The 13,250-nt window shown below is 43.0% G+C and overlaps 1 protein-coding gene across 1 annotated transcript; it reads right to left on the bottom strand.

The window, feature by feature from the left end:
* Positions 1-4,371: 4,371 nt before the first annotated feature.
* Positions 4,372-7,445, bottom strand: LOC135946961 (LIM domain-binding protein 3). The gene is made up of 4 exons (XM_065495469.1): positions 7,313-7,445; positions 6,827-7,079; positions 6,629-6,762; positions 4,372-6,562 (listed from the first exon to the last, which is right to left on the bottom strand). The coding sequence occupies exons 2-4, from the start codon at positions 7,068-7,070 to the stop codon at positions 5,075-5,077; spliced, it is 1,866 nt and encodes a 621-aa protein (XP_065351541.1). The 5' UTR covers positions 7,071-7,079; positions 7,313-7,445; the 3' UTR covers positions 4,372-5,074.
* Between the last annotated feature and the right edge of the window lie 5,805 nt (positions 7,446-13,250).

Genomic DNA, 13,250 nt, shown 5'->3' with positions numbered 1-13,250 from the left:
AATCGTTGGTTGAATTTTAAATTTTTAAAATGCCAAGAGTTCAGCAACTTTATGGTAGAACATAACCAATTAGTGTCTTCCAAAGATTCAGCCAACACTATTTGTACAAATTTAGCACGTAATAAAGATTGGAAACTGAACAAAGGCTGAGAATAATTAGTCTTGTTGGAATTCCATCGATGAACATTATGATTGATGGGAGGTAATGAAAATTAACGATAATGGCAAAGGTGCACCAGCTCTCACGCGGAAAAGGCAATAAAAGCGGCGTCGTTGGAGGAGCTCGCGTAAACATCGTACCATTAATCGCGAAATGTGCTCTCTCCACTCGCGAATAAGTTGCAACTTCACGAGAAAGGACATGCTGCTAATTTTTTTCCTTCCGCAATAAAGGAGCGGCGCCGCTTGATGGAAAATGTATCAAACAGCAACAGCATGTGGCGCCTTCACCGCGAGAGAAAGAGAGAGAGAGAGAGATCCTCTCTTGACTCCTATTATGTTGTAAAGTTAGCAGACTTATTTGCTTGACTAAGTTGTGTTTTCTTAGCTAATTTGTAGCGACATTTTTTTTTTTTATAGAGTTGCAAGTTTTAAAGGTATAAACTGAAATAAAATGCAGACACATTGAGTTTCTTTGACAAATAAATTATAATAAGATCATTTTATTTTATTTTGAGTAAAGATGGATTCTGCACTCATTCTCTATTTGAACGAAAAAATTCTCTCTTAGCGATCAAATCAAGTTTGACTCCAGTACGGGCCCAAATGTTCAGTTCGAGCGTCGGAGGCATTGAACGGCGCGGTATATCCATTCTGTCGCTTTGGGCGGTGTTTTGATTACCGCGGCAGTAACGCGAACGAGTCTCGAGTGCGCGAACAGGCAAATTTGCTTAACGATCAAGCCGCTCTTTCCGCGCGAACGGCACGCACGACTTTTACGGTTTGCATTTGTATATCCATGTCATTCCTGTTCTTTAAATCAAATTAGAGATGCGAGGTCTGGACGGGTGATGGTTGCCATTTGGCTGTTCCAGCTGGCAGACAAGATTAATCAGACTGTTATTAAAAGAAAAATGGATTTCAAATTTTTGCCTTAATACCTGATTTATTGGTACAAATTATCGAGTCAGATTTCTCTCTAACTATTTAGAAAAAACTGCTTCTTTTAATGAAGATTAGGAGGCTGGCAACCATAGGAGCTATGCTGTCATTCTCGTAAAAGTAAAGAAATTAATGTTGGACAGGCATGAATTTTGCAGCATGTAAGAGAATCGCGCGCGCCGGTGCTGAAGCGTTTGTGGAATAATTCTATTTCAGCGGCGGCGGCGGCGTTATTGTTACGTTTCCTTGTCGTGCAGCTCTCTTGAGGCTTTTAAACCTTTTTCCATAATCACGCTCAGCAAGCTGTCGTGACAGTAGATGATTTCATTAGATTCCTCTCAAAGCCACTTCCCTGGCAGAGGTCGCTTGTTTTCACCGGGGCATTTATCTCAGGCAAAAGTTCAAATACGAGAACAGGCGTCTTCCATTTAGTGAACGTCTCTATAAATGATAACGCTTACTCAAAACCTTTCTCACTGAAAGTTGAATTCGGCTTACAAGAGAGGAGAAACGAGATAACTTCAATTATGTTATGAAAATCAACAATCAATCCATCCGGCGATTTAGAAAAGCCTTTCCATTCATTAATCATGAATTGAGAGAGCATGGACAGTTTAACAACTAAATCTGAACGGAGCAATTCCATTCCAAGTGAGCATACGAACAATGCAATGATCTAATTAAAACTCTTCTTTTCCCCCTTCAATAATATATGAATTGAATTGATAATGCGATGTCGAGCTAGTGAACGCGCTTGACACCATTGTCGCTAGCGCACGCGAACGAGATTTCGCATGCTGCTCGAGAGCTTTTGCAGAAATTCCTTGATTGTATGCAACCACTGACAGCGCGTCAGACGAGCGGGTTGCATAGCTTCAAGATTAAATGATATCCATTCTCAAGCTCATATGTGTTGCTTTTGTGATTTGTTGAGATTGATTTATGAAGCTTATTAATTTCTGCCCTTGATTTGAACATTTATTTTGTATTTTAAAGAGTAAAACAAAACTGATTCATCCAAAAGTGTTATTCACAAATTTGCAGTCCATAGATGACCTTTTATCAACTCAGAATGTAGAGGACAATAATATGGTTCACCTGATCTTTGTGTAACAAATTTTTGGAAAACGTGGTGTATAATAACAAAATATCCCAATTTTTACAGCACGCTTGAAGCAATGACAAATAAGAACTGGGGGCTTCCTAATTGTAAAGATCGCTGTTTTCACTAGACACTCCTTCTATGGTTATCATTTCCTTATGTGTAAAGACAATCGTAATGTTCCTGTGCCAACTGCGTAAATGCCAATTTTTGTGATGACGAATGTATTGATATTATCATTTGCTCTATTGTAAAAATAGTAGTACTACACACGTTATTCCAAGCTGCTAAATATAAAGAGTGTTCTCCAACTCAATCAACTCTGTAATAATATGGTAAATTTTATGTTGTTGTACACTGTAGGTGTCTAATAAGTATTCTAATCTAATGACATTGATCTTGTTGAGCCAAAGAGATGGTAATGCATCTTAATTCCTTTTGTTAGTCGTTTATTGATGAGCATATAGCAATTGGACCCGTGTTCTTGGGTATTAGTTATTACAATACATCCAATACATCAACATTAGCTCTCAGTTAGAATATACGCACTTCTTAATCTCCCGTTTGGAGAACGAGTATAGGCGATACTTTGGTCATGACCAATGCGTGCGGAAGTAAATCGGTCAGTGAAAGGTTGAGAAGTGCTTATCATACATCAGCAAAAGCGACATCTATAAGGGCGAAATTGAAACAAATTTGATTTACGCCAATATTAAAATTCAAACCTATGACTCTCTCCAAGGCCGCCGCATAAAAAAGTTGTAATTCTTTCTTTCTTTCTTTTCATATTATATAGTTGTACGACGTTGGCGTTTAATAAATCAATCAATCATGTTCAATTTACTTTTTACGGCTGCTATATGTAGGCAAATAGTGCATGATGCTAACTGGTATCATGAAGGTATACCTTCTCTTTCGTATTAGTTTCATGGAAATTCAGTTACATTTGTTAGGGTTTGCCTCTTATTACAACATTTTATTCTTAATCCTTATACAAACAAACCAAAATTATCTATTTAATGGCTCTATATATCACAAATTTGGTATTTACTTGTTATTAAGTACACCGTTTGAATAACGTTAAAAAAAGCTTTTTAAGCTATATGCATGCAAAACTACGGAAGATCAATAATGGTGCACAATTTTTGGGATTCTCAATTGATGTAAATGTTTTTATTAATCCAAATAGAAGACTAATGTTTAGCTTAAAACCTACTAAAACTAAGACAACAATTCAGCTCAAAAATATCTGGATGCTGTCCTCGAATTGATGATAGTTTAAGCGTTTGCTCAATCGTTGATGGTCATCGTGTATTATACAGAGCGAATAACATATCAAGGAAATGTAAACTATGCTCTGATATAACAGACGAAAGTTTGGGTTAAAATATCCTGAAGGCGTTCGATCCTTATTAAAATCAAAACAGTTATTTCTATTCGAATAGTTAGAAGCAGTCTTATTTAAATTATTTAAAAACACGTCAATTTTCTATTTTATTAGATCAATCAAAATAAAAGTAACAAACAGGTCAAGATCAAGCGAATGAGTTGATTTTCAAGTGTGGGCAAATCTGCTTACGAAATCCAAATAACTTGAAAGGAGCAGGAAATTTATGATGAATATAGATCGACACTGTCGGCATGGGGTTCAAGAGAAACTCCACGGCGGCGTCCGCAGCATCCAAAAATAGCAAAAATCCAATAAAATGAAAGGCCGCACTTCATCAACTAGGCGTGAGGCCCGCAACTGTGAAATGCACCGTATCCAATAATTTACGATACTTTTGATGGACGTGTGCGGTATAAATTTATAAACCTCGCGAGCGGGCGAGGTTGTGCAACTGGTCGAGATGTTTGTGATGAATGAATATGCCATTTGGCAGGCACTTTGGTGATCGAGACACTTTTGCCTTTAGTCCTCTCACTTTCGGTTGCGTAAGTTGGCCACTGGTACATTGAGCAGATTATATATCGCACCGGCCACTCCCTGAGCGAGTTTATATGTATCATGGTTTTCCCATTCCAGAGCGTACACACACGCGGCCAGATTGTGCGTTAAGCAACGCTTAAGACGCAGAGAAGGAATGAAAGGCCAGTGAGTGAAAAAATTGGATTTAGGGCAGAGGTGGAGCGCCTTGAGAGCGAAAATCAAACGAGCTAGCCAGCACTTTAATGTAAAGGTGATAATTTATTCTCACAAGGAAAAGTCTGTACATGTACAAAGTTGTGGCAAGAACACTTCAGTGGAAAGGAGGATGATAACGAAGAGTTGAAAGGAGACAGGACAGAGACGCATAATTAAAAGGACAATGGTGTAGTGACATGTTTCTCTTGGCCATCGGTGTAAAATTTGGCAACTTTTTAAAACAAAAAGTGGCCAAATTTTAATCTAGACCAGGCGATGAGCATATAATATATACAGTATTATATTCGATCGTGCTGATTAAATCAGCCAAAGGTTGCGTAATTTTATGAGCACGATCTGTTACTTTGCAGCAAGTCTTCGTGAACTGGCGACAAAAGTAAAAACAAACGATCTTGGCGGCGTTCAGGAAGACTTGGCTGCCGCTGCTGAGTTGCTACAAAAAAGGAACTAACAGTTCAAATAATATTAAAAACATTCAGGTGCTGACGAACCGATTGTGGTACTAATTAACTGCGTATAAAAATAAAAAATAGCCAGAATCATAAATAAGCACGATTTGATATCTAGTGATTATTAAAAAATACCAGAATCGGTCGTTGCGGTACGCTTCGATTAAAATTACGTCAAGTTGGTTGCCAGTCGACACATTAAGCATCTAAAAATGTATAAGCAGCACCCTAGGCAGGGGCGCTGCGGTTACTTATTACAAAAGCTTGGGTGAAGCCTTAGTAGTAAGCGATGGGGTGAGCCTGCAGGGACTTGGTGTACACGGGCACGGAGGTGGCGACCCTGGCGACGCCAAGACGGGCGGTCTTGATGTAGGTGGGCTGCTGGTAGGTGACGCGTTGGATCTTGGTGGCGGGCTCGACGACCTCGATCTCCTGCACAGTCTCGATGGGGCGGGAAACGACGATGCGGCGGGTGTTGGTGCGTTCGCCGGTGGAGCGGGCGTTCTCGGGGGCGGGGGTGACGGAGAGGACGCGGGCGCGTACGCTTCCGGCGTCACCGACGGCACCGTTGGTGCGGCCGAAAGCCTCGCCGTAGCCGTGAACCTCGGCGACTCCGTTGCGGGCGGTCAGCAGCTCGATCAGGCGCTGCTGGTTGGCCTGGTTGATCTCAGGGTTGAGGCGGACGGAGGGCACCACGGAGCGGGCCTCGGGCTGCACCTGCTCGCGCAGAAGGGACTCGGTCTGCTGGATCTGGGCCTCCTGAGTGCCGAGGAAGTTGTTGCGAGCCTCGACGGGGAAATTGTTGCGGGCTTCGACGGGGAAGTTGCTGCGGGACTGCACGGCGGGCTCCTCGTTGGAGGGAGCGGCCTCGGTGCTGGCGGGAGCGGCCTCGGTGGCGGCTTCGGTGGTCACGGGGGCGTCAGTTGCGGCAGGGGTGGGCTCGGTGGCGGCGGGGGCGGCGGCCTCGGTGGTGGAGGAGACGGGAGCGTCGGTGATCAGCTGGGAGCGGGCCTGCAGCTGAGCCTGTTCGTACTGCTGGCGCTGAAGGGTGTTCTGCTGCTGCTCAAGGAAGGCGCGCTGCATGGCCTCGGCGTGCTGCTCGGCCTCGAACTGGGCGCGACGGGCTTCGAACATGGAGCGGATCTGGGCCTCGTACAGGTTGCGGTTGTTGTCGCTCTCGGCAGGGGCGGGGGCTGCGGTCGTTGAGGTCACTGGGGTGGACTCGGGGTTGGCGGGCTCGGGGACGGCGGCGGAACGGGCTCCGAACTCAGGGTTCTCGATGGAGATGGATTCGCGGTCCTGCTGGGGAGCGAAGCTGGAGATGCCCTGCTGCTGTTGCGAGAAGCTGTTGGAGCCGTCCTCAACGGGGGCCTCGGGGGCGGAAGGCTGCTGCTGCTCGGCGCTGGGGTAGGTAGGCTGCTGTTGCTCGGCGCTGGGGTATTCAGGCTGTTGCTGCTCGGCGTTGGGGTAGGAAGGCTGCTGCTGCTCGGCGTTGGGGTAGGCAGGCTGCTGCTGCTCGGCGCTGGGGTAGGCAGGGTAAGCGGGGGAGGCGACGGGGGTGTAGGTGGGGTAGCCAGCGACGGGGTAGTGGGCGTAGGTGGGGACGGTGTGCACGGGCACGGTGGCCAGAGGGGAGATCACGGCAGCTCCCTTCTGGGTCTTGGAGATGGGCTCGTCAAGCTCAACAAGGGCGGATCCGGCAGGGCGGACGATGACGCGCTCTTCGATGTCGTAGAACTGCTTCTGGATGGCAGGGCGACGCAACTGCAAAAATCACCGCAAAACTCAGTCGTCTCGCATTTCGTATTTAACACGTTTGATCGGTTTTACCTCGAATTTACGGGTCTGCACGGCGGGCCTGGCGACATCCACGGTCTTTTGGAGCAAGGCGGGGGTGTGGTGGTAAGTCTTGATGGGCACGTTGGTGACAGCGGGCACGTGGTGCACGTGTTGCACGGCCTTAACTGCAAGCAGAAAATAGAAAATTAAATTTCTCGCTTCCTGATCCTATTTCCCTGCAACACTTACGGTACGAAGGAGTGTATTGAGCCACAGGAGCGGCGTATGTTGCGGGAGCTGCGAAGGTGGCATGTGCAGCGTATGCGGCAGGGGCGGCGTAGGCACTAGGGCTGTAGGTGTAGGTAGCGGGGCCGGCGCGCAGGCCAATGGGTGCAGGGCCTGACAGATAGGTGACGGAGGCAGGGCTCACGTGGCTGGTGAGACCAGCAAAGGCCGCCTGTGCGGCGCACACCAAAACTACCAACCGCAACATCGCACGTTCCTGAAAATTAAAAATCCGATTTTTAAAAAAATACCATCACAATTTTTAAAAATAAACGATTCCAAGTTACACAAAAAATAAAATAAAATAATAGACTAATATCCCGTCGCGAAAATCGAAGCAAGAGATCGGCACTCAAGTCGAAAAATCAGGATCGGGCGTCGGCGGCCGAAGCAAGGTAATCCAATTTTAAATATCCACACGCGCACACACACATTGGCTGACCCGCTTACCTAGGTGAGGAGTCAGTTAAAGTGCACAAAAGAGTGAACTGAACGTCTGTTGAAGGCGTAGCCACGCTTTATATAGCGGCCGGGGCTCCAACCTTAGGACCGCTCCCCACCCTGGCGGGCCCTGCGCTCTCTTCCACACCACAACCCTAGCTGAATGCCGATCCAGCTGAATTATTATTTGCTTCTCTCGACACACGACACCCTACGATTGTTCCTTTCTGCGGTGAAAAATGCGATATCACGCGGATGCTGCTTTTCAGCGGAGATGCCCGCAATGTCATTGATCATGAACTTTGTAGCTTTTTTCACTCTCATCGTCGCTGAAGATCTTGCGGTGCAAATTCACTCTCGCGCCAAGTCGTGATGTCGGAGAAATTTCTAGACGAGCGAATTTCATCTCGAGCAAAATTGTAGTGTTTATTGCCGCAGTATAAATTGGGATTGATCGGCACTCAAGCAGAATTGCGACATTTTATCTCACTTTTCTGACGGCGAGGGATAACCTCAGGTCGTGGTACGAAATTCTTGATTTAGTCAAAAGTGTTGCCTTTTCTTGCATCATTTCTAAATAGTCTAACGTCAACTGATGCTCACTCAGTTAATAAAAATACAATAAATTTATAGATGTGCGAGGCGCCAGTTCAAAACCATCTGGAAACGTTCCCATCTGATAAACCAGGTGAATAAAATATCAAAATCTAGAGATTCGTAACTTCAGAGTAACAGATTATTTTCTTTAATATTGAATATCATGATAAAATATCAAATTTTTGTGTTTTTTCGCTATTTCGAAATATCCACAAAACAACAAAGACACTTGATGAATAATAAGCTACTTTCAATAAAACAAAGAAATGTGCAACACCAATGTATAGCAGAAAATCATAACAGGTTTAATTGCGAGGTTACTCGCGAAACACTTTCATGTGCGCGATATATGGCATATTCGAAGAGGAAAACCCCGCCTTGATAAATCCAGTTTGAGGTGATCCCGACGCCCCTAGTTTGCGTTTACTTTCTTCGAGGAAGACTGTTCGGCGACTGCTTCTTTCCAATGCAGGAGGTCCCTTTGCAGAACCCTGCTTGCGCTGAGCAGTCATCTAAATCATATTGAGATTATTAGGTAATCGCGGTGGCGGAGGCTGCAGATGCAGAGCGTGCGTGCGGCAGCGGCTCTCGCAATGATTTCACTTTTGTTCGCGGACTAACTATTTATTTTAACCGCCAAGTATGGTATGAGCTGTTGTTTATTGTAGTTATATGTTGATAAGGTTTCAGTTGTCAAATATATTATCTTAACGGCGTTCCCTTTACATCATACAACGCACTCCGGAAATGTGTTTATTCTAAAACATAAAATGGATGGGTAGAAATAGCGTTCGTAAAAGCTCGATCAACGGGACATTATAAAATAGAAACAAAGTTCCATGCATTTTTTTGCAAATCTCATTACCTAATGTACTTTTAAAATTAGCAACGGAAGGATTATGAGTTGCTAGTTGTTAAATAAATTAAAAGTGAAGTTTATATTTGGTTTGGAATTTGTATAGATGACGCAGCATACAACAGAGAATTGTTTTTTAAATTTAAAGCTCATCGTTTCCAACGCCTAAAACATAAAAACTGCGAATTTTGTCCAATGTGCCTACAGTGAGCAACTTTAATTCCTAAAGCAGAAGTAAAAGTCGTTGAAAGTCAAATGATTCTTTAAAATGTTGAAAATTTGACGCTGCCTGATTGTCTGCTGTGGAAAAAACAATTTATCGCTGGCAATAAAGTGCACGGTAGTGTTTGGCAATACACGCAAGTATGTAGTTTATTTTTGTGTCATGTCTGGTTTTCGCCCGATTTTTACTTTCCATCGCTGACAGCTCGTGCGGTCGCTCCAGAAAGCCAATCGAGCTTTTCATTGGGCCGCGGTGCAGACGAGCTGCCGACTCGAAAAACCCGCTTGCGGACAATGGATGCAATTTTTTATCATTTCGCTGCCTCGTTAATCAACTTCAGCGTAATCAGTTGCAGTGCAGGGGCCGTGCTAGATCACACCTACGAAACGCGCGGCGCTAATTAATGCGCATTCTTTCCAATGCTAAATTGGCGAGCGAGAGGCCTTGGCAGTTGTTGAACCAAAAGCAGCGGACACCCACCCATTCAGTAACGGACTGCGGCACTAATAGCTCTTTCTCAATATTGCACGCAGAGAGCAAAATCTCCGATCTCTGACACATTAATCACCAACCGGCCGATTTGTAGATCGTGACCGGCCACGCGGATCCATTGCATTCGCCGCGCGCCGATAAAACGACGCGTGTGCAGCGCGATGACGCGAGAACTTCACTTTTCTGTGATTTACTCGTTTCGGGGGAACTTTCCGTCGAGAAAAATCAATTGACGAGCACTTGCAAAATCTTCGCGTTTTCCATTGGATAATCACTTGCTGCTAATAATTACTGTTTACAAATCATGCTTAATTTGTATAATTAGTGCGCTTGCGTCAGAAGTTTTTGTTTCGAACAGTATGGGGGAACTTGAAGAACTTTTGGCATTGATAATAAAATTAAGGAAAGCTGTTGAAATGCGTCTAGGATAATAGTAAATTGAATAGTTTTTCGTAATTGTTAATTTTAAGGAACAACTGATTTAAATAAGGGACACTTCAAAGCACGTTTATTAAACATAAATTCATCACAATGAGAAAGGCAACACAGTTAAAAATAAATTATCTTCAGCTAACTGTGGCATGAATTTTGTTTTGGAGGTAAATATTGTTGATGAAGCCTGCGGGGCCGAAACAGTGCCACTGTGTGAAACTTTAATTTTTCCACCAGTAATTTTACTAATAGCTTTCCATCCTCAGTAATTCCGCAATTTCATAAATTGAAATTCACAATTAAAACAATTTAGCTTCTTTTGTTAATTAAAAATAAACACACTTTTAGAGTTATTACAATTTTATTTCGACGTTGAACTGTTGGGAAATTTCTCTGCATTCTCTTGAAAATCCTAATAACCATATTTTTCTTCCATAAACATCCAATTGTTTATTCATTAGTGATTTATATAACACTGACTTTGAAGGGAAAAGCGGGAGGCGAGATACAAATCGATCGGACATTTCAAACAATAGCAAAATGCAAATTACCAGTTCTCTTCAACTCAAACATGCATGATAAAATAAACGGAGTCAAAAATCTCGAGTATCGTTCAATCCAATTAGGATTGTCGTCGTTTCTGGCGTGAATTGCACAAATTCCATCCGCTGCACGCTTCCTGCATGATGAGAAAGTGTTTTGTGACATCACCTGAAATTGTTCGTATTATAAGCCCCAACTCGGCGTTGGATCGGCACGCGAGCTTCTAAGTGATTACAAACGGACAAAGATGCAGTCCGTTTCCTCATTTGCATAGTGCGGAGCGTTTCATTAGGCTCTTTGGAAAGCGTCCAAAGATGAGAACAAAACAAGTGACTCACGCAAACATTGGCTGAACAACGCCGATGAATGCAAAACACAGGTAATAATAATGAGATCTAATAAAATATCTGTTTATCGATCGATTGTCTGGCCGCCGCGCGAACAGCTGCGCCGACAACTCAATTTGAATAATCGGAGAAAGAATGTGTCGCAAGCAATAAAATAAAAGTAACCCTGCTTTGAAGTGGAGCGAAGGACGGCTTCAATTGCTAGATTCGCGGATATTGTGTGTTCTTCGTCCGCCTTTGTCTCATATGGATGCAAGCCGAGCATTGCACTTTCACTGATATGGTAACACACGCCGCGCGGCGAGCGGCCGAGAGGCGATAAAAATTGAAGACCGTGAGTATCACGGTATTGAAACCAAAAGACACTCGTGTGCACTCCTCTAGGATTAGTATGTGTGTGTGCGAGTGCCGTTCAAATGCAAGACTATAGCCAAATGCATCGGCAATTGTACACCAACGAGAATGGCGTGTTACGCTTGTAAATAAATTATATGTGTGCATGCGCTTCGTGGTGAATGCACGAATGCGGGCGTTCAAAGAACTCTTATGGGGCAAGCGTGCTCTTTCTGCTCTTTATCTTACTGCCAGTGAACCACAGATCTGAGTTAAATTTTTTGTTACTTAAAACGGACCAGCTGAGAGAAAGTTGATCTGAGTTTTACCTAAGTGAAAATTTATTTATTAAAGTGTTTAATATTTTTTTAAAAAATAAGACATCAATTTGAAAGATCTTTAATGTTAACAAACTTTCAAAGTACGCAAAACTTAACATAACTTTTTTTGTTTACATCTCTATTTGAAATTTCCCGTGGCCAACCTATCTAATATTTTAAATAAATTTCTGCAAATTTATAAATTATTTTATCGACAAATTTAATTAAATTGTTCACAGCAAATTTCTGGAATAATTTTTTATTGACTTGTTAAGTTGTTTGTGTAATTACCCATAGTTAATTTGATTTTAACAACCTATATATTTAATGAATCTTGAGTCGTAAATCATCCAGCTTATTTTTGTCCGGGAGCAATGGTCTGTATAAATTTAATTGCAGAGACGAAAGTATGGTGTGAACGGTGTGCCGAACAAGGCGGAGTCGTTTTCAATTCTCAGCCAGACGATCAAACGTAGGTGCATGATTGTGATACGTTGACGCGTTCAAATTAGTTTTTTTTCAGCTCGCGGTAGCAGTCAGAAAAAGACAAAGCCACTAACCCCAATTAACCTTTCTTGCTGTTTGTGAGGTGAAGTTGATCTATCCTTGTAATTTGGTGACAGACTAAATGAGTCAAAACGATCCGATTCAGAAAGGAAACGTATTATTTCCAAGTAAAAGTGCTGGACTTTCTGCTGATTTACAGCGCTATTGTTGTTGCTTTTTTAATTCTAAAATTCCGCTCTCAATAGTGCGGGAACAAGTTCCAAACAAGTCAATAAAATTATATCGCCGATTGCGTAGCATTTTATATTCTTAAATTCGTCCGATAGAAGGTCGTTTGTTGATAACATAAAGCAACGTTATGTTAGTTATTAAAACATGCCATAATTTTCCGACTTTCGATTTTTTTTAAGGTTGCTAAACAGCATTTCCAACAGATAATGGACAAAAAACCACGTACTCTGCTCCAGATTTAATTGCACAATAATGCATGCACTACTGTCGAGCGTAAGGCGACAAATATTGACAAAAGCACGACATTTGCATTGAAAATTTCCTCATGTCCGCACGCCTGTGTGCACAGTGACCCAGATTTGGGTCCACGGAGGTGATCCTCGTCGCTCACACGCTCGCGGCGAACGAACACACTCACTCACACATACGTGCCAACAACAGCTTCAGACCGCGTCTGCTGTGGAATTAAATCTCCAGCGTGGTCAGAAGGAGAACTGGACCATCTCTCAATGACAAAATTGCAGCCACGCACTCTCTCCAGAAAAATGACAGCCAACCAAATTTTGAAGATGTTATTGCGAAATATTACTACTACAATTGGACTTGCAAATGCTCTAATAATTTGTAATGAGCAAGCAGAAATTATTTGCTCAATTAGCTCAATTGAATATAGTACTGAGTAATGAATAATGCAAAGAGCCGAAAAATTAACATGTCCAATTGGCACTGCATCCTTGAGCGTGCACAACAAACCATTCTCCGCTGCTCCAGATTTAACCTCTACTTTTTTTAATTCAGCCAGCTATCTCTCGTGGGTGTTCCCCTCTGAAAAATGTCCATTCCGCTGCGCTCGCTGCGATACAAACAATTTATACATACCTTGGGAGCGAATAAAAATGCGTATCCAACTATAAGAACTGGCTCACATACATGTACTTATTGACATCGTAAAATCAAAGCGCTTACACAATCAGACGCGAATTTTTTGCGATCGGTGGTCCGAAAGGCTCCAAGTTGTATAAGGAGACATGAATGAACGAACACAATAAAAGTGTCGCGCGTACCT

This window comes from Cloeon dipterum, chromosome 1 (genome assembly GCF_949628265.1).
Source record: "Cloeon dipterum chromosome 1, ieCloDipt1.1, whole genome shotgun sequence".
Taxonomy (NCBI): Eukaryota; Metazoa; Arthropoda; class Insecta; order Ephemeroptera; family Baetidae; genus Cloeon; species Cloeon dipterum.
Note: the sequence above shows the minus strand (reverse complement) of the source record. Positions and strands in the feature narration are given on the sequence as shown.